A 22,518-nucleotide genomic window follows, 5' to 3' on the forward strand; every position below is an offset into this window, starting at 1 on the left:
TGCTGCCCATGATAAAGATACTGCTCTCTTGCCAAATCACCTTTTGCATGGCTGTGCCCTTGAAGTGCCACTGTTCCCACAAGAGCAGCCGACAGAGGAGGGGAGAAGGGATCAAAGGATTTATTGGAAAGGGTTTGGAATGGCTCATCGGCCCGCCAAACTGGCACATGGCGACGCCACACATGAATAATTCTATTGCATCACGGACGTGTCTCTAAGCAGGCAGACGTGCGCACTAACTCCAGGCAGTGCCAGTTAATATCCTGGGGATGAAGCCGAATCCCTCTGAAGCGCTTTCTGTATGAATCTTTCAGTTTAATTGCGCTGTGTTTCTGTGAAGCATTAGGTTGGTTTCATCTTTGGGAGGGGTGCGATCGTTTCTTTTTCAAAGGGAAACCGTAATGAGTCATCCATCCACATTCTTTAGAGAGTCATTTGCTGCAGGTACTGCAGGAGAATAGCTGCAGAGCAACCTGGAGTCAACCCACCACTGCCATCCTTTGTTTGCCAGTGGCATGAGTGCCCCCTGTGGAAGCTGGGAGGTCAGAATGCTAACATAGTGGAATAATAATAATAATAATAATAATAATAATAATAATAATAATGGCAAGTTGGGAAGGGACTCTTCTTCATATGAAACACAGGATGCCACACTTGTTTTTCTCCAATGCTCTCTGTTTTAATTTGCCTTTCGTTAACAGTCATCAAGGAAATATCTCTGTAGGTCTTTTCATGTGCTGCATTCAATGGGTTTACTATCTGCATTGCTCTGTATGCAGTAGCTGAACTAAAAAGGCACCTGGAGCTTCTTTCACACAAACACTTGTACATAGAATCATAGAATTGTAGAGTTGGAAGGGACCCCAAGGGTCATCTAGTCCAACCCCCTGTAATGCAGGAATCTCAGCTAAAGATTCCTTTAGCTGAGAGAGATGGCCATCCAACATCTGCTTAAAAACCTCCAAGGAGAAACTGCTCCACTGTTGAACAGCTCTTACTGTCAGAAAGTTTTTCCTGTTGTTTGGTCAGAATCTCCTTTCTTGTTACTAAAAGCCACTGGTTCGAACCCTACTCTCTAGAGCAGGACAAAATGTGTAGAGTTAACGAATACCTGTGTAGTGTGTGAAAAGTTTTCGTGTGTATGAAGCATTTCTTTTAATACTCCTGTAATAGCCATTTACTAAAACAGCCTTCCCTAGTACAGTGCTACCTCGGGTTACAGACGCTTCAGGTTACAGACGCTTCGGGTTACAGACTCCGCTAACCCAGAAATAGTACCTCGGGTTAAGAACTTTGCTTCAGGATGAGAACATAAATCACTCCACAGCAGTGCGGCAGCAGCGGGAGGCCCCATTAGCTAAAGTGGTGCTTCAGGATAAGAACAGTTTCAGGTTAAGAACGGAGCTCCAGAACGAATTAAGTTCTTAACCCGAGGTACCACTGTACTCTAACTATTAGAACCATAGAATTCTATGAATCTATTAGCTGGGTTCCTTGGGGGGGATGCAATGTTCTACCAGTTCCAGAAAAGGGAGGAGAGATGCTGACAGGAACCTTGGTATTGCTGAGAGGAAACCTTCTGTACAGAGTATATGTACTCGAACTGGCTTAATAAAATTGCCATTCCACAGGGAGCCCCTGGGGACTGTGGTTCTGTGAGGGGGGGAATCAGGCATCTCTAACAGAAGCCCTTTTCATAGGATACTCTTGTCTAGGGCATTTTGTGTTGAAACAAGACCAGACTCTTAGACCTGAAGTTGAATACAGGTGTTTGTCAAGGAACCTCAATGAGCAAGCAACTGTTCACGTGCAGGGGCTTAATGGGTAGGTGTTGGTGGAAAAAGCCCCAATGGGAAGGGTAGAGTCAAAAATGTGGTCCCACTCCTGCTTCATCACAGAATGGCTCTCCACACTAGTGGCTCGTGTGTCGGGCTAGAGCATTCACCAGATTACATTCCACAGGGTTCTTTGGGAGTTGGGGCAGTTGAAGCTGCCGCTAAACTGCAGCACAAGCACATTCAGTGAAGATTTCATTCCTCAGTAGGATATATCTGTTCTTGACCCCTCTTTTAAAAACAACTGGTTAAAAAACACACTTGGTGTAGTGACAGTGTGGGAGAAAATTCCCTTTGGAAGTTCAATATGGAGACTCAAACCAGATTCCCAATCAGTCAGATTTCTTATTCAGTAATGCATTACAGGGTAGAGTGCTAAAAAGGTCTGTGAAAAAATTTCCCTATATAGGAAAAATATGTCAAATTGGCTGTTGAACCACTTTCTGTCACCTTCTGCCACCCCAGCACCTCATCATCTCTTCCTCTATGGAAACATTTACTCAACCCAAGGATTTTCGTGTGTGTTTTTTACTGTACATGCACAACCCTTCTTGCATCTTATCTGTTGGTTGTTTTTCACTCAGTCAGAGCTACGCTTCTCCCGTGATGTCCCCCCACCCCTGCAGTTTTGAATCTGGGCTTACTGAGAATGGTTTTTGCAGAATTTCTATGTCAACAGTGGAAAATATCTGCCCTGGTGAGACACCAGTCCCCCAAAGTCTTAATTCAACCAGAAGCCCCTGTTCATACAAATTAGTACAGTATATGCAATTTATAGGCAAATTTGTGTTTCCCAAAAGTCCTTAAAGTACCCAGCAATGACTGTGCCTTTCGTACTGTCTAACATCTTCACTACTCTTTTGATCTTAAAGCGAGACACACACCTCTCCAGATTACACAATTATAAGGAGCCCATAATACTTTTTTTAGCATTTACATAGCAGTTTACACGAGTTCATCCCGATGAATTTGTATTGTTTTTTAAAAGGCCATTTTGCTTCTAATAGAAATGGTCTTAAGGGAATAAATGTGATTTTGAGCTGTCCAATTTATAGAGGTATACATGGTCTTTGTATGAAACGTGCAAAGATTTTTACTAAGGCTTATTTTAACAGGCGTATGGTGGTGTTTTCATTCACCCTGGAAACCCAGGAGCCTGGATAATGATGTTGCTGTTGTGCGTGTTTTGTAGAATGGGAAGCAGAGAAAGAACAAAAGAAAACCGATGAGATACACGAGGAGGAGAAAGAAGAAGGTGAACCTGAGAAATCAGAAGAGGAAGATCCATACAGCTCTGCTCTTGTGGATGATGGTGTGTACGATATCATTTTTGACAACGACAACAAAGAGCGAAGAAAAGGTGGCAGGTCCTTTATTATGAACCGGCCACCAGCGCCTGCACCTCGTCCTTTGTTTGCACCCACAAAAGAGGAGAGCACTTCTTACATAGCACAAGGTAACTTTTGTTTGCCATTCACTTTTCATAAAGTTCCATTAATGCCCAGCGAATATCTGCTGTAAATATACAGAATAATCTCAGTCTAACATTCTTTGTACATTCATGTTCAGCTCTTTGCAGAAAAACACAACACATAAAAAACTTAAATATTATGAGTTACAGATAGGTAGCCGTGTTGGTCTGCCATAGTCAAAACAAAATAAAAAAATTCCTTCCAGTAGCACCTTAAAGACCAACTAGGTTAGTACTTGGTATGAGCTTTCGTGTGCATGCACACTTCTTCAGATACACATGGTTTTGTTAGTGGATAAAGAGTTAGTATGGGTTGGAAGGCAGAGCTATGTGTCCCTTAACACCTGCTCAGGATATTGTCCTGTTGCCAGTGATGAAGTAAGATTCAGGCACCAAAGCATTTTTCGTTAAATCTGCTTTTTAAACTCTATTCAAACCAGCCACAGGTTCCATTAAGTGCCTATCAGGAGTCCACCCATAGAGTACCCAATGCTAGAATCCAGGCATTATTATCATTATTTATTAAATTTATATACTGTCCTGCATCCAAAGATCACAGGGAGGTTTGCAACATAACACAACAGCATTGATTTGCTGCAGTAGCAGTCCTGCCCTTAAGGAACAGGAAAAGAGAAAGCATCAGTGCAGACTGGAAACAAGCAAGTTGAATAATGTTTCTTAATTTTATTTTATTTTTAAAGACCCCTGAGAACTTCTAAGGTACTTACATCAGTTTTATACCAGTTTAACTGTCATGATTTGGTGCCAGAGGCACCATATAGACCATGTTAAGTATCATTAACTGGATATTCCTAGCTCACTTAAGGAACTACACTTCACAAGGCCTTTGGGAGAAAGCTTTTTTTTTTTTTTGCACTGAAAACATCAGTGGATGATCTGTAAACAGATTCTCATTTAACAAGGAGTTTGGCAGTGAATCTGGGGGTGGTAGTTATCTCAAGGCTGTCATTTATGCGTAATTAGCTAGCAAAAGGCAATGAACAGTTGAATACTAAATGTCTCAGTTCAGGAAATGGAGTAAGCTGAGATCAAGCTTTCTCAGCCTGGTGTCGTCTTGGTGTTTGGGATTATAATTCCCATCATCCCCAGCCAGCAAGGCTACACATACAAAAATGGTTAAAGCAGGGAAATGTTTCCCCACCAACGTTTATTTCAGTTTGCAATAATATCAGGTGCACATTGCAAAACATGTTGTCCCCTTCAGGAAAGAGTGGGATCGCTCTCTTACTACGTACACACCTCCCCCTGCCCTCAATCATTGCACCATCTATACTCCAGATAAATATTCAGTAACATAGGGAAATTTCATCAAGACGAAGCCACGCTGTCGTGCCAAATGGCTTTATGTCCAGATGGCGTGCACTCTCGACGCGCTTCCTTCCTGTTCCTTGGCTTCTTAATATTCCTCACCAGGTTATTTCAATATGCTTCCAATTACACAATGTCAGAATAACTGTTAAATAAATGCATGAGAGCATTTTGTTTCGTAGCACATAGCAAAAGGTTTGTGCTCATTAAAGGCACAGGATCATCCGCCCAGGAGACTGAAGTTAGCACAGCTTAACCACAGAGACAGGTGCAGTTTTGCTTACAGTGATCTGCCATGTAGTTCAGCTCTGACCTTAGAGAATTGCCTCAGGCCTAAGGGGGATACTTCAGTCTCTGTGCCTGCTGACTCATTGGCATCCCTGGATAAAACTGCCAAGGAAGAAGCCTGCTTAGTGCTGTTGTAATTCCCTGCCCCTCTTTGATTTGCTACACAAACACATTCCAGTAGTCAACATACTTTATGGTAAAGTCTTATTGCTTTCCATGGGATGTGCATTGAAAACCTGTGCATGCTTCTTCAGAAGTAAGTTCTACTATGTATGATGACCTCTGTTGAGAGAGAGACAAGGGAAACATGTCCCTGTTAATTCTTCTCGACTTCTCCAGTGTGGTGTAGTGGTTAAGAGCGGTAGACTCGTAATCTGGTGAACTGGGTTTGCGTCTCCGCTCCTCCACATGCAGCTGCTGGGTGACCTTGGGCTAGTCATGCTTCTTTGAAGTCTCTCAGCCCCACTCACCTCACAGAGTGTTTGTTGTGGGGGAGGAAGGGAAAGGAGAATGTTAGCCGCTTTGAGACTCCTTTGGGTAGTGATAAAGCGGGGTATCAAATCTAAATCCAAACACTTCTCAGTGGCTTTCGATACCATCGACCATGGTATCCTTCTGGAGCAACTCTCCGAACTAGGAGTGGGTGGCACCACTTTGCAGTGGTTCCAGTCCTACTTGGATGGTCACTCCCAGAGGGTGTTACTTGGGGGTGCTTTTCAGCCCCATGGAACCTTCAATGTGAGGTTATACAGGGCTCAATCCTACCCCCTACGTTCTACACGAAACTGCTGGGTGGGGTTATCCAGAGGTTTGGAGTATGTTGTCAGCAGTATGCTGATGACACTCAGCTCTATTTCTCCTTTACATCTGCAGGTGAGGCAGTGGAAGTGCTGGACCAGTGTCTTGCCTCAGTAATTGACTGGATGAGAGCCAACAAACTGAAACTCAATCCAGATAAGACTGAGGGTGGGTTAGTGGGTGGTTTCCTAGACCGGATGGGTGGGAGATCGCCTGCTTTAGATGGGGTTACACTTCCTCTGAAGGAGCAGGTTCATAGATTGGGGGCACTCCTGGATCCTTTGCTGTTGCTTGAGGCTCAGGTGGCCTCAGTGGCCTGGAGTGCCTTCCAGCAGCATTGGCTGGTGGCCCAGCTACGCCCCTATCTGGACAGGGATAGCCCAACTACTGTTGTCTATGCTTTGGTAACCTCAAGGTTAGATTACTGCAATGCGTTATATGTAGGGCTGCCTCTGAAGTTGGTTCAGAAACTTCAGCTGGTGCAGATTTCAGAGGCCAGGTTCCTCACCGGAGCAAGATGGTTTGAGCATATTACACCGATCCCGGTCCAACTGCACCGGCTGCAGATTAGTTTCCAGGCCCTGATTCAAAGTGCTGGTTTTGACCTATAAGGACTTAAACGGCTCAGGACTGCACTACCTCAAGGACCGCCTCTTTTCTTATGCACCTACCCAGACCCTGAGATCATCTTCTGAGGCCCTTCTTTGTGTGCCTCCTCCTCAAGCGGTCCAGAGGATGGCAACACAAGAACAGGCCTCCTCTGCAGTGGCTCCCTATCTGTGGAATGCTCTCCCCAGGGAGGTTCACCTGGTACCTTCATTATACATCTTTAGGTGCCAAGCCAAAACATTCCTTTTTAACCAGGCCTTTGGTTGATTTGATTGACACCCAATGCCCTTTTAAAATGTGGGGTTGGGGGGGGGGTTGGGTTGTTTTTTATTCTGATTATGTATTTTGTGGTTTTATATTTTGATTTTATTCTGTGAACTGCCCTGAGACCCCAGGGTAAAAGGTGGTATGTAAGTATAATAACAATAACAATAATAATAGAAACAGAGCTTATTCTCAAGTAACTGTACAAAAAAATGCAGCCTCAAAGCAAAACTAGGTACTACATTGAATATGTGTGAATGTATCCCCCATCAAGTTTGTAAAGAAATTATTTTTGCATAGGAGGGGCTAACTCTTCTCCTGCCACCATGACAATTCCATTAGCAAATCACTTCAAGACATCACACCATAGCTGCTATTAGGCAATGAAGGGAAAACATAAGTAGCCAATGCAGGCTTATATACAGGCCTGGGGTCATTACTTGCCCCAGCCCAGCAGTGACTGATGGTCCCCAGTGGCTCAGAGGGGCCCCTCACTAGTCCAACTGGGGGTAAAGGGAGGCAGTGGCGTAACGTGGGGGGTGCAGGGGGGGCCGGCCGCACCGGGTGCAACATCTGGGGGTTAGGGTTAGGGGGCGCAAATCCATGGGTTAGGGGGCGCAAATTACTTGCCTTGCCCCGGGTGCTGACAACCCATGCTACGCCACTGAAGGGAGGGCTGCATTGTGCAGCAATGGCGTCCTCATAGTAAATGGAACCATGTTGCTAGTGTTTCTGTAGCATTAAAATAAGCAGCAAAAACAAGCAGATTAAACAATTTAACCCAGTCTCTGAGTCTGCCTTCACTGGCCTGTTCATTGGCATTCAGCTTTGTTGGGATGCAATGTATTTCAGGGGCACATCTCTTAACCTTCCACCCACCAGCCTGAGTTCTTGCAAGAACTGCAGTTTTATTTTGACAGCCTGATAGCAGGCACATTCTCATTCAAAGCACAATTTCCCTTAATGTTGTTTCATTCACATCGAGTGTTTCCTTCAAGTCAACAAGACTTGTATAATGTCATCAATGATATTTGAGGGCTTTTGTCATAACAGGTGGTGCTTCCAATGGAGCAAATCAGTTTTTTGCTGCTTCAACATCCTACATTAGATAGTGAAAGCTTAGAAAATAAGATCAGAGAGAAGGAACTGAATTCACCAAAGTTAATGTTTTCTGAATGTCGTCTCTATAGCTCTTTCTTGCTTTGGTTCACTATATCATCTGACACCATCTCATAAATGTCCCTTTTCAGTACGTTATTCCCAAAGCAATTCTGCACAAAATCAATATACAATAATTACTCCACCATTAGAAAAGCAGGTGCTTATGTACTGGGAACCAGAATGAGTCCAGGAGGACCTGTGCTTGCTCAAAGATCAGTTCTACCTGCAATGATGGCGTAAATTTTCAAAAGTTTCATTGGAGTCAATGGAAAGCTGCAGGTGACTGCCCCCACCTGCCTCCACGGCCATAGGAAGTTGCCTTACACTGAACCACACCATTGGTCCATCTAGTGCAGGGTTGTCCACACGGATTGGCAGTGACTCTCCGGGCTTTCAAGCATGGGTCTCTCCAAATCCTACCTGGAGATGCTGGGGATTAAATCCAGGTTCTTCTCCATACAAAACAGTTAAGTGGATTTGTAGCTGGTTGTTCACGCCATCCTGGGGAAAAAAGTGAGAAGTGGGGTGCCACAGGGTTTTGTCCAAGGCCCTGGGATCCAGTATGACCTTAATAGAATGGAGAACTGGGCCGAAACTACAAAATGAATTTCAATAGAGGCAGGAAGAACCAGTTCCATACAAACCCTTGCTTGCAAGAAGTACATGTGAAAAGGATCTCAAGGTCTTAGTAGACCACAAGCTCAACATAAGTCACCAGTGTGATGCAGCAGCAAAAAAAAGTGAATTCTATTCTAGGTTGCATCAACAGTTCAAGGGAAGTAATAGTACCACTCTATTCTGCCTTAGAGCACACCTGGAGTACTGTGTCCAGTTCTAGCCACCACAGTTAAAGGAGGATATTGACAAGTTGGAATGTGTGCAAAGGAGGACAACCAAGATGATTAAGGGTCTGGAAACCAAGCCTTAGAGTTGAGGGAGTTGGGTATCTTTGTCCCAGAAAAGAGAAGATGGAGCAAACTTCAGTAGGACCTAAACCAATGGCTTCCAGTTACAAGAAATGGGATTCTGACTAAACATCATGAAGAACTTTCTGACAGTAAGATCTGTTTGACAGTGGAACAAACTTCTTTGGAAGGTGGTAGACTCATTGGAGGTTTTTAAGCAGAGATTTAAGCATCTGTCATGGATGCTTTAACAGAGATTCCTGCATTGGAGAGGGTTGGACTAGATGACCAGGTATAATGTCCAACTGTACAAATCTATGATTCTATGGTTCATCTAGTCTAAACCCCTTATCAATAAAGAATGTACAACCCAAGATAAAACTACACACCCCTAACAGATAGTCATCCATCAGCCGCTTAAGTATTTCCATTGGATGAAAGATCCTCAGCTCTTGGGCAGTATGTTCCACTGCCAAACAACTTCCACCCATTTCCACCCATAGGTCCTTTGTGGAGCAAGAGCAGGGTCTGCTTGCCCATGAGACAGGGTGAAACAGCCACCTTGGGCAGCAGTAGCTCAAGAGGTGGCACCCCTGTGGGCACCTCACTCATCCCACCACTTCAGCCCCTGGTGAAGTATCAGCAGCTTCTGGTAAGATCTTGCTGAAATCTCACAAGAACTCATTGAATTCTTGCAGAATCTCACAGAACCCACAAGATCTCACAGAGAGAGAACAAGTCTCCTCCATCTTCTATGGGGCAATGCAGCCATTCCTTCCCTTAATCATCTCTTCGCCAGGTGAAACATACCCAGCTCTTTCACCTATTCCTCATAGGACCTAAGTTTCCAGACCTTCAATATGCTGTCCATCCACTGGATGTGCTCCAGTTTGTCATTGCCAAAATTGGGTGCCTTGGCTTGTTAAGTGTTGTGAGAAATGTCAACATGTTTCTTCACTGTTTTCTCCTCACGTCATAGCATGCCCGTGTGCCTGCTGTGTTGCAGTTTAGTTACATGTTTTCCTAATTCCGTCCAAAAAAAGTGAATAATTTATTTTCTCTTACCTCGCCCACTCAGAGTGTTTGTTGCCAGCTGAAAATGATTTTCAGCAAGACGCTGAATGTAAAGTGGTTCTAGCAATTTGACTTTGAACAGCTGGAGAAGTAATTCCATTTATTTCATTGCTGTGGCATTGCAAAACTCAGCAGAAATACCCAGGCCTATCAGTTAAAGTACTTCCTAATCAGGGACATTGTTGAATGTATCCCTGTCCTGGACCCAATTTATTTTCTCTTCGGGTAATTTGTTAGAGGACACACTCTTCATTTTCCTGCCCTTGGCCATTAACATTTGGCCTGTCCATGACTTTACATCCATTGGGTAGGGTAGAATTCTCCTCAAACCCTGACCCCTTTGCTGCTAGCAGTTGACACTAGACTGGCGTGAACATGATGGCATTGCAGGAGCGGCCATGTTGGTGGGGTGGCACTGTGGAGCCTGTCACCTGGCAGTAGTGGACACTAGACTGGCGTGAACATGATGGCATTGCAGGAGCAGCCATGTTGGTGGGGTGGCACTGTGGAGCCTGTCACCTGGCAGTAGTGGCTGTGCCACATACTGGGTTGATGCGGACAGCACAGCAATATGGTCTGGGCAATGCAGACACATCGGTGGAGACAGCCTGGCATGCCCATTGGTTCACCTTAACCTCATTGCTGCCCTGCCCTGCCCTGCCCCCTGAGCATAAGCAAAATTTCCTGCCAAAATTGCAGCACACTTCTCCAACCAAACAACAAATAGAAAAATGTGTATATTAGGGTAGACCATGGGTAGGTAGGCAAACTAAGGCCCGGGGGCCGGATCTGGCCCAATTGCCTTCTAAATCCGGCCCGTGGATGGTCTGGGAATCCATGTGTTTTTACAAGCGTAGAGTGTGTCCTTTTATTTAAAATGCATCTCTGGGTTATTTGTGGGGCATAGGAATTTGTTCATTTTTTATTTTATTTTTCCAAAATATAGTCCGCCCTCCCACAAGGTTTGAGCGACAGAGGATTGGCCCCCTGCTGAAAAAGTTTGCTGACCCCTGAGAGTATGCATACAAATGTATATATTGATGAAAATAACACACAATATACATTATATTGGGGGAGAATTCTTGTGTCAGGTGGAAGTAAGCAACTCCCACGGCCAGTTGCCAGGAACATGCAAGACAAGTTCTTATCATCTGCTTTTTATTCAATATTTACAGAGAGAGGCTTGGAACACAGCCTCTTGGGATAGTGGCACTGTCCTGAGTGACTCTTCACCCCCCTTTCCTCCCACTTCCTCTTTTGTCATCATCATCATCTCCCCTACGGGTGACACTGAGGGCCCTCTGCTTCTGAGCTCTTTGCTCTCCTACTTTCAAGGCTTGCCGTGTTCTGGGAGAGGGGAGTTCTGGAATGCTTTCTAAAGACACTGTGTCCATCAGCTGTCACCCTCCTGGTGCTTCCTCTTCTTCCTCTCCCATTATTTCCCAGCGGTCTCTACCATTCCTCTTCAGCCCACTGCCTGACAACTTGCAAAGATGTGCATGTGCATGTTTATTTTTATTTATTGTTTATTATTACATTTCTACCTCACTCAAGAAGTGCCTACAATTCCCCCTCTTCCCATTTTATCCTTACAACAGCCCTGTGAGGTCATTTAGGCTGAGAGAGACAGTGACTGGACCAAGGTCATCCAGAGACCTAAGTAGGAATTTGAGCCAAGGTCTTAGTTCAGCGTTCTAACCACTATACCACTGCAGACAAAAATGTGTGTCTTGTAGGAAACATTCCTGCTAGAATGATGTATTATCATGAGGACTTCTATATGTGTAAAAAGAAATCACATCCTGGTGAGAAAATGTGGAGAACTGAACTTCAGATTTGAGAAATGAGAATTTGAGATAAATCAGCAGATTGACAGATATGTCCTCTCTATTTGTTGACACAACCAAGCTTCCTACCATGTGTAGCCAAGTGTGGTCTGGGGCAGTGGAGAGCTGGACCAGGAAGGGGAGGGCAAGACTTCAGGGAGGTGCTTCAGTTTGAAGAGAATGGTGTGCAAGTTTTCTTATGGACAAAGGAACTCTGAAAAACAGACATTGGAACTCTCCAAATCATTTGCACAGTAAATTGTAGATCTATCTGAAAGGCAACACAGAGAGATCTGCATTACAATGCATCCCTAATTAGTATTATTATTGTATGATTATGAGATTATTGTATAATTTAAGACGCTTGTATAATCTTAGTAGGGGTGTGACTTTGAGGGGGTGTGGCTGTAAGGAGGCATGGCTGAGAGCATCATGAAGGGATACTGCAATTCTGAATTTGCTTCTACCCAGAAGTATTCCAAAATGATGCCCATCGACACTGTGAGAGCTCATGCTATTTCCTTATAATCTGTTTTCAAGGTCCTTGGATGCTCTTGTGAGGCACTGGAGTTCTGAAAAGTAATCACCATATTTATTCTGCTGCCATCTTTCATTTCCTAATTTCCTTTTCGTGTAGTTTTTCAGCAGAAGGCAACCAGAACTCATGCTGGTAATGAGAAGTTGCTGTGCGCTGCCAGAAAACCAGGTATGATGATTTTGTTGATTTATACACACACACACACACACACACACACACACACACACACAAACACACGCGCACACACACACACACACACACACACACACACATATATATATATATATATATATATATATATATATATATATATATATATATGGTCCAGAGAGACTGTTCATGGCAGTATAATAACCCAATGCAACAATCTGCAAAAACTCCCATTTGCTGGTTCGCTGACACAACTTGTGGCAGGGTAAGTTTACATTGTCTATTCTTCTACAGTCCTTTCTCATTTCTTACTGTTCTTTGCCAGGCTGCACTGCCAACAGTAGCAATCACAGGGCAAATGTGACAGTTACAGAGCTAGATTGAGACTTAGGGCACAATCCAACCAGCCAGCAGAGCTTTCTCGAGTGACAGCGCCAATGCCATAGCCACAGCCCAGCCACTCAGAGGAGGAGCAGTGGAAGGGAAGGGCAGAATAACTGGTACAGAGATCAGGTCCAGATCAGGCCTGACACCATCATCTGATGACAGCAAGACTGGTGCAGGATCCAGCAGATCCCAGACTAGCTCAGTCCCACCTCCTCCTTTTCCTTGGAACATCCCATTTCAGGACTTGTTTTAGTGCTCCCCAACAGAAATAACACTGTTGGGAAGAAAAGCTATGCTTGATCTACTACTTTTCTACTTGCAAGGCATTAGAAAAGGGAGCCCCCCACTTCCAGTGGTATAGTTCTCAGTCAGGAGCTGGGCTTGTGACCTCCAAGCCCAGTATACCTGAAGGAGCATCTCCACCCCCATCGTTCTGCCCGGACGCTGAGGTCCAGCGCCGAGGGCCTTCTGGCGGTTCCATCATTGCGAGAAGCAAAGCTACAGGGAACCAGGCAGAGGGCCTTCTCGGTAGTGGCGCCTGCCCTGTGGAACGCCCTCCCATCAGATGTCAAAGCGATAAATAACTACCTGATATTCAGAAGACATCTGAAGGCAGCCCTGTTCAGGGAAGTTTTTAATCTGTGATATTTTAGTGTATTTTTGGTTTTTATGGAAGCCGCCCAGAGTGGCTGGGGAAACCCAGCCAGATGGGCGGGGTACAAATAATAAATTATTATTATTATTATTATTATTATTATTATTATTATTATTATTATTATGTTCTAACCCAGAGAATCAGAAGTTTCCAAGCGGATGCAGTTTAGATTTTGTAACTTCCTTTACTGGGACAGGGACGCGAGTGGCGCTGTGGGTTAAACCACAGAGCCTAGGACTTGCTGATCAGAAGGTCGGCGGTTTGAATCCCTGCAACCGGGTGAGCTCCCATTGCTCAGTCCCTGCTCCTGCCAACCTAGCAATTTGAAAGCACATCAAAGTGCAAGTAGATAAATAGGTACTGCTATGGCAGGAAGGTAAACAGCGTTTCCGTGTGCTGCTCTGGTTCACCAGAAGCGGCTTAGTCATGCTGGCCACATGACCTGGAAGCTGTACGCCGGCTCCCTCGCCCAATAAAGCAAGATGAGAGCCGCAACCCCAGAGTCGGTCACGACTGGACCTAATGGTCAGGGGTCCTTACTGGGACAGGACAACAATTTAAGGATACAGAGCTATGCACAATTAGCAAGGGAGAAGCTCCAGTTCAGACCACTGGGACTTTCTTTTGAGCAAATATGTAGAGTTGGCGGTCAGCATATTATCTTGTGCCCTGTTTAGGACACCACTGTGTTCATAGCCATTTAATCAATGAAAAGAGAATTCCTGACTGTTTGTTCCATTTTTATGAGCAGTGAGTTTACTGTAACCTTCAAGCGGCATTATAACATTTTCCTAGGAGATGATTAAATATCGGTATTATTGACGCTGCTGGTGCACCGATGTCCAAGGCTACTGCTCTACAAGTTCAAATAATTTCTAAGCATCAATCACATGCTGAAATAAATGCATTTTTAATAGGCTGGCCAGATTCTCCATGCTACCATGCTACATGTAGCCCACCGGGTACAATAAAAACTGCAAATCAGAATGTTGATCTTTTAAAGCTTTTCATTGGTACAAGACAATAAAATGAGGATCCATATATTGTTGGTTGAGGGACCACAAAAGAGCCCTCACACAAGAAGGAAGCATTAACATGATGGAGGAGGTACCATGTTATTCTACAGAAAATTAGTCAGAGCTCATCATCACCAGCTTACTACTACAGGGTTCCTATCTAATCATTAATTGGCCATCATGCTATTAATTGAACCAGCACTTCTGACGTGTTTCGAGGTCACTTCCATGGGGAGTTTTGGCACATCATCCTTCAGTTGCCAGGCAGCACAACCCCATATATTTTTCCTCCAAAGTAAGTTCCACTGTGTGCAATGCAGCTTACACCTCACATATGATTGCAAACTGAATGTCTGATCTTCATCCATGCGGAATACAGTGAAGGCCAGGCAACTGTAATGCAAGTGAGCTTCCTGGCCAACCTATTTTACCTTCCCAGCACCGACTCAAGTGGATGTCGAGCTGCTTTAAGCTGTATACAGTCCAATGCTGTAAAGAAAAATATTGGATAGGACAGTGTTGTCGAAGCTACCAGCATGAATTTGACCAAACTGCGGGAGGCAGTGGAAGACAGGAGTGCCTGGCTTGCTCTGGTCCATGGGGTCACGAAGAGTCGGACACGACTAAACAACTAAACAACAACAACAATGATGTACAGCTCTAGTATAGAGATAATTCAGTATGACACAGAGTTTGTCTTCAGGAAAGTGTGGTGTGCACACTGGTTGCTGTGGAAAGCTATCTTGGTAGTGCTAGATTTCCTGTCTTTGCTTATGAACCAAAGGGCCTGGCCTTAATGTGATGTGTCAGTGATTCCTTTCTTGAGTTTCATAATTAGTTAATGGTACAGTGCTGTCTCACAAAAGGAACTCCAACGACAACTAAATTCAACAGAGAGTGAATTAATCAGGCAAATGGCCATGAATGTGAATGCTTTGTGTACCAGGATGAAACCCTCATCACAGCTAGATATTGGAATCCCTGGCAGCACTCGTCTCATTTATCAACATAGAATTTATTCCTGGAGCTTAAAAGTTATTGATATTCCAGTTGGGATCCAGATTCAAATCTGACCTAGCAGGGAGGGGAGAAGAAGAGAAGAAGAGTTTGGATTTGATATCCCGCTTTATCACTACTCAAAGGAGTCTCAAAGCAGCTAACATTCTCCTTTCCCTTCCTCCCCCACAACAAACACTCTGTGAGGTGAGTGGGGCTGAGAGACTTCAAAGAAGTGTGACTAGCCCAATGTCACTCAGCAGCTGCATGTGGAGGAGTGTAGATGCGAACCCGGTTCCCCAGATTACGAGACTACCGCTCTTAACCACTATACCACACAAGGTCCTAGGGAAAAGTCTACCTGTTACTCATCTCTTGGTACAGGGATGGGAGATATGCAGTTATCCAAATTTTGTATGTCAGCAACTTCCATCATTCCTCACCATTGACCATGCTGGGGCTAATGGGAGCTGGAGTCCACTATCATCTGGAAAATTACTATCCCTGTCTTAATGGAAGTTGTGGCAAAGCTCTGATAATACAAAAGCTGACCAAGGAAAATAAGCTAAATGTTCTGGTGTCTCTAAGGAGTCAGGGTGAAGCAACATCTTCCCCCCATCATTGAGAACTTTACCGTTTGGATTTATGTATTTATTTCCTTTATATCTTGCCTTTCTTCCAGGGGGCTAAAGGTGGGTCACCCCCTTCCATTTGCATCCTCTCAACAACCCTGTGTGGCTGAAATATAGTGAAATTAGCCTAGGCAACTAAATTGTGTCTCCCCACCCCTAGTCTGATATGATAACCATTATATCATTTTACCACTACACCACACTGAAAAGGTATCTAGTAATTGCACTTAGGCTGTCCATTTTCTCTGCTTCAGAAATCTAGATTTCTATCATATATGCAGCTCAAAAAGGGTTTTTGCTTCTGTCCTGAATGTTTGCATTTGCTCCCTGAAGATAAAGCTCAAGGTGACAGGACCACATACAGCACCGTCAAGCCAAGCATCCCACTGAGGCAAGAAGAGCTCATCCTATTGCAGGAGCAGGTGAAGAAGGGGATACTTTCTGTGGATGAAGCTCTGGAGAAATTTAAAGAATGGCAGAATCACAGAAGTGGATTAGAAGCGACCCAGCAGGTAGAAGCCCCGTGTACTTTGTGTGGTGGTTACAAGCTAGCTGCTAGGTTTATCAAGATATCTCTGCAGTTTTAGTGGGTTTCACATTTTCCTTCTTCTTCTGTGTTGTGTGTTTTCAAACCTGAGTTGGGTGTACCAGCGTTAGACACATAGGGAGCTTCCTTGTGCCAAGCCAGTCGCTTTGTCCATGAGGTCCAGTATTATCTTCTCTGGCTGTCAGCATCCCTCCAGGATCTCAGGCAGTGTCAGAGACCAGGCTGAGGAGTGCTGCTCTGATGAGGAATGGTGGGAGCCTCCCCCTCTTCCTGACCAGGATCCTGAAACTGCCCAAGAGCAGCAGAGCAGTATAGATTTGGAACAGTGGTTTGCAGAGTTTGCAGAGCTGGGCAGAGTTGAGTGGGGAGCAGCTAGGGGAAGAAGAACTAAGAAAAAGAGAGTTGACAGACTCTGGTTCGCTGGAATGTGCCCAGCCGCTCAGTCCAAGGTCAAAGACATTAGATAAGGTAGCTACATAGAAGGCATAGTGGTTGCAAGATCAGGTTGCAAGACAAGGAAGTGACGAGGGTGACGAGGGGGGAAGTAGGTGGAGACCTTAATCGGGAGCACCTTTACTTTGAGAATGGACTCTTTACGATATATGATATCTTTATTGTCATTGTCCCATGCAGAACAATGAAAGAACTCTTTGTTCTTTCGCTGTGATAACTAAAATATCTTTAAATGGTAAGAGACTCTCTTCGCTTTGTTCTGCTTATCCACGGCCAAAGGGAGGGAGGAAGCTGCTTCCCCAAAACCTGACAGGCAGAGACCTTTCCATCCCTTGCCACATGATCTGTTTTACTGGAGATGCCATGAACTGAACCTGGGATCATCTGCAGGCAAAGCAGGCAATTCTGCCACTGACCTGCCCCACTCTTGTGATTAGTTCTACATATAGCCAGGATACAAATCAAATCTTAGGACTTTCATGACATGCATGCATTTTTAATGACCACATCCACATGTGTTTCTCATAGTTAGGGGTCTAGGAGAAAATTGAGTCAATTCACATTCAAAGGCAAAGCTAGCTAATTCACACTTTCCATACAATGTGCAGGCAGAAATTCAACCATCCTTCAAATTTTGCAGTTATCCAAATTTTGCAGTGTTGTTCTGCCACCCAGTAATGTGTACAAAAATACGTCTACCATGCAAAATGTTGCATAAAATGCATACATTGGTGCAAATATCCTAAAAAATGCATGACACTATGGAAAATTGCTTGCAAAAGTGTGTATATTAGGAGAATATATTGGGGCTGATTTTCAGAGTGACCATACTAGTGATGGTATTGCCAAACAGGAAGTGACAGAAAAATCCCTCAAATAAGTCTCCAATTTTTACTGTGTCCTTGTTTGAATGTTATGGGAAAGTTGGTTTAAGGAACAATCATGTTTTCACTAAAGCTAGGCCCTTAAAAGATGAAAGGGAGGAGAGCGACAAGAGTACATGGGCGCAGGGCTCATTCCCCATCTGTTAAAGCATAGTTTATTAGACCAAAAGTGCAGCATCTGGATTGGATTTATATGTGGGATTTTGCAATGTTCTTAATGAGTGTGGGTGAGGGTTTGGCCACAATTGCTGCACCACCTACATTGACTCTCTTAGTTTATTTGTAATATATGTAATATTGCAGAAGTTTCTTTCTGGAGTCCACCTCACCATTTGCATTTGAGTGTTCATAGAAATTAGCTGGATTTAAAGAGCCCTGAAAATATTGAGACTTCACATAGCTGCAATTGATTTTCCATCATTGTCCAAACAGACAAACTATGGTTAATGTTAACTCTGGTTGGAAACAAGCCAGATTCAAGCCATGGTTTAGCATGACACCCAAACCATTATGAGAAGACTTGACTTGTCCTTCTTTGAGACAACTGGAGTGATTGGGCAGCAAAACTAAAGTTGACAGAACAAAGCTGAACAGGTTCTTCCTAATAACTCATTGCTTCTTGGGTGGTTACAAATACTTCTTTCTTATTTTGGCCATGAAATTCAAGGTAGCTGCCCATATGGATGGCAATTATTGCCTCTTGAGGGAGTGGGTGGCAGCTGTGGAGATATTGCATTTGCTCTTAGAGAAAACTTTCCAGAGATCTTTATGTATCATAACTCTACCAAAATTCTCTTTTAAAGCACACACACAGAGAGAGAGATTCCGCCCCCCAATGTCTTTTAAAATGATTTCCTGTGCTAGGAAGCTTAAGTGTGCAGAATACTAAAAAGCCCAACTCCTCCAGCTACTCATTCATTATTTTTAACAATCAACTGCAGCTATTGATTTTTGTTGTTGTTTGTGTGTTTGTTTCTTACTTAAGGAAAAAATACGCCAGCTCAGAGACTCTATTATCAGAAAAAGACCGGAGGAGGAAAGCACGTATGGTAAATTACATTTAACTAGCATTTCAATAAGCTGCAGAAGGGAACTGTATATATATATTTTTTTCAAGGCCTGAACCAAAGACTAGTGAAGCCCATGGAAAGATTTTGATAGGCTTCTCCATAGTTTTGTGACGATTTGTCAAATGCGGAGACCTGCCTTCCCATAGAAGAACACAAAATGATTCATAATAGTAATTATGAGCAGCTGTGTGGAATGCCAAAATTATAGGCAATGGAATCAAGAAACGTGTTTTGAACAGCAATTCAGTATTTTTGGACCAGGAAATCCTCTGTTTATACCAGGGATGCTCAAAGTTTGAATCAGGCCTCCCTAACAAGTTATAGAGAGTTGTCAGGGGCCGAACAATCCCTGCCCTGAACTACTCCAGTTTGTGTCTTAGTTGCCACAACTCATCAACAAAAACCAAGCACTACAGAAGGTTGGCAGAAACATGGAGAGGGCTGGAGGGAAGCTTTCTATGGTTGCTCCCAGACAGGAGAAGGAATAGCAGTGATCACTTTAGAGGTGATTCACAGTACTCTGTATCCCTCGCCTTCTTTAGTCCGGGGTTGGTAAGAGACTGTGAAAGAATACACTCTGCATTTTTCAACATGAAAAGTGTTTGTTTGTTTTTCCATGGGGAGGGCATTTGTATGCCTGTGGGACCTTTCTCTTACCCGGCCTTCCACTAGAAAGAGTTTAACTTTTTTAAAAAATAATAATAATATTTATTAAAGTTTCAAAAAAAGTTACAAGAAAAAAAGAAAAAAAGAAAAAAAATACAAAATACAAAAAGTAAAAACAATTAAAAACAAATCAACCTTTCCATGTCTTGACTTTCATTTACTTGTTTCCCTGACCTCCTCGCACCTCCCTTTTTTGTATTCTAGTTCAATTAGTTATTTCAGCAAATCCTTTCCATTTTTGCTTTTATCTTAATAATTTATCTTAATATATTATAACTTTACATTCTCACCTGTTAACAAACCATCTTTAAATACTCCTTTATAGCATTACTGCTAAAACCACATAACTTCATTCCAACATCCTTCTAACATTCCTTAATTTTACAATATTTCTGTAGATAGTCTTTAAATTTCTTCCAATCTTCTTCTACCGACTCTTCTCCCAGAAAGAGTTTAACTTTGTTACCATTTCAAGGTGAACTTAACTAGTTCACACTTTCTGAAAGAATATGAGAACCAAAACACAGCCATCCTTTGAAAGCCACACGTCTCCGAATTTTGCAATGCAGTTCTCCAGCCAAGCAATGTGTACAAAAACGCATATATTAATGCAAAGCATGCATATATGTGTACGTATTAGTGAACATAATGTACCAAAAAGCATTACATTATGGGAAACTGCATTCAAATTGGGGGGAACTGCATACAAAAAAATGTACATATTAGAATTCACACAAAAAATGCTGATAAATGTTCATGAGGACTTTTTTAAAAAAAACAAATTTTCAAACTGATGTAGAAGTGTGGAGAACTTGATTTAAAATTAGGGGAAAGGATAAAGTGAGAGAAGCCAAAATGGATATATTGGCCCAATCCCGATACACCAACTTCCACTTTCAGTGCCACACTAGTGTAGATAAGACCACAGTGCAGGGATGCAGAGCCCTTTAAGTATCATTGGACACCAATTCCCAACATCCCCATCCAGCAGGGCTAATGATCAGGGATGACAGGAGCTGAAGGATTGCAGGCTCCTCATCCCTGGAATAATGGGAAAAAATATGAAATTCTGAGGTAGATCTATGCTCACAATTCTATGAATGCAGATCAAATGGCACTTAGGGAAAGACTGGACTAAAAAAACCCCCACATGACCAGTTGTTGTAACCACATTTCGGCTTATTTTTCTTCCTAACAGATAAAATCACCATTATTCACCATCCAGATGGTAAGTTCCAATACCTTTACCTCATAAATCATGTCTACAGCCAGTCTACAAGGTGCCTCCTGAATAGGCATCTACTGAATAGTATTTTTTTGGTTAAAAAAAATAGAGGTGGTGCTGGTACTCACTGTTCTGGTGACTACCATCACAAGAAAGCAGTTTGTTTGTTTGTTTGTTTGTTTGTTTGTTTGTTTGTTTTAGCACTGAGCCAAAGATTTTCCACCCACCTCCATTTTGCCAAATTTGAGATGGGTAAAGTTTGATAATGCCCCCCCTCCGGCCCTCAAAAAAGGACTGGTCAGTTTTAAATGTGGTACATAACCTTAGTAAACTTCAGGGTAGGGGGGAATACCAGGGAAGGTCATGGGACATCTTCTTCCTTCTCTTTCTCTCATTCGTTTATCCATCATTGCAAATTAATTGAGCTCTTCCCTCCAGTAATGCACTCTTGGAATGATATGATGTCATTTATTAATTAAAAAGGGGAGGAGAACAGGCATCAGGTCTGGGGTATAATGCAAATGTCCCCCTGAACCACCCTCTAACAAAGCTGGTATCTAGGTGTCCCTTCCATGCCAAAGAGCTCAACAACTAGGGTACCACACCTAAAGTAGTCTTGGGGCTGTTCTTTTGACAGCAGAGGTGTTCAGAAGAGGGCACCTTCAGGAGATCTCTTTTCATAAGAAAAGATCTATGGGAGGAAGCCTTCCTTCAAGTAGACAAGGCCCATATTATGTAAGGCTTTAAACCTTGAGTATGCTAGACTCTTATCTTAATTGGATTGCCTGCTGTAAGACAAATATATCAGTACCAAACAGCTCCAAACCAGCTTGACGCTAAAAGTTGCAAGCCTTTTCTTATTTTGATAGTTCCCGTGGCGAGACGAAAAGCAAGTCTTAGTGCTGAAGGCACTGTGTACACCCATCCATTTCCAAAGCAGGTATGTATCAAGATTTCCCCAAAAATTGTGTGTTTTAGCTCTGAAGTTAAATTTCAGAAGTGCTGATTCTGAAGCATATGTTTCCCCATATCGATCGTTAAATGATAATATGTTGGAATGAATGTCCTACAGTCAATTAGGAACTGCTGGAAATAAATGCCATCCTGATGTCAGACCTCAAAACATCATTCTGTGCCCCCACGTACCATTTACTGTATACCTCCAATGGCCTTTTCCATATGAGCATTTATTGCAGAATTTGTTGTTTAGTCGTCTTAGTCATGTTCGACTCTCCGTGTCCCAATGGACCAGAGCATGCCTTGGAAACTCTCACTTTCTTCTCAAAGCTTCTCCTTTTTATAAGTCCATGGAATTTTCTTGGCAAAATACTGGAGTGGTTTGCCAGTTCCTTCTCCAGGTGGATCACATTTAGTCTATACTCTCGGCTAAGACATGTCCATCTTGGGTAGCTCATAGCACAACGTAGCTCATAGCTTCTTAGAGTTACTCAAGCCTCTTTGCCATGACAAGGCAGTGATCCATGAAGGGGTATTGCAGAATGGCCACACTTAAATCCTATGATGACATGAAGAAAGCACTCCCCTCTTGTGCTTTCCTTGTCCAGGTCCCCACCCCACTCTTCTAAAGCAATTATATTTAATGTCATAGCATCATTACAGAGAAAGGAGGATAGGCAGCTTCCACCCAGCAACCATTTAGAGATGCTCAAGTAGTAGCAGTAAGCTTTATCCTCCTCCAAATTTTGCCCCTGCCCCTGAAATTTGGTGGTGGGTTTTGT

At 43.3% G+C, this 22,518-nt stretch overlaps 1 protein-coding gene across 1 annotated transcript in view; it reads left to right on the plus strand.

The window, feature by feature from the left end:
- The window catches only part of BANK1 (B cell scaffold protein with ankyrin repeats 1), a 172,506-nt gene that overhangs the window by 147,201 nt on the left and 2,787 nt on the right, over positions 1–22,518 (plus strand). The window contains exons 10-15 of the mRNA XM_079990215.1: positions 3,028–3,291; positions 12,198–12,266; positions 16,268–16,446; positions 18,804–18,867; positions 20,753–20,782; positions 21,649–21,719. Coding sequence (XP_079846341.1) covers positions 3,028–3,291; positions 12,198–12,266; positions 16,268–16,446; positions 18,804–18,867; positions 20,753–20,782; positions 21,649–21,719 — 677 coding nt within the window. The remainder of the gene's footprint in view (positions 1–3,027; positions 3,292–12,197; positions 12,267–16,267; positions 16,447–18,803; positions 18,868–20,752; positions 20,783–21,648; positions 21,720–22,518) is intronic.

This window comes from Podarcis cretensis, assembly GCF_951804945.1.
Source record: "Podarcis cretensis genome assembly, chromosome: 9".
NCBI lineage: Eukaryota > Metazoa > Chordata > Lepidosauria > Squamata > Lacertidae > Podarcis > Podarcis cretensis.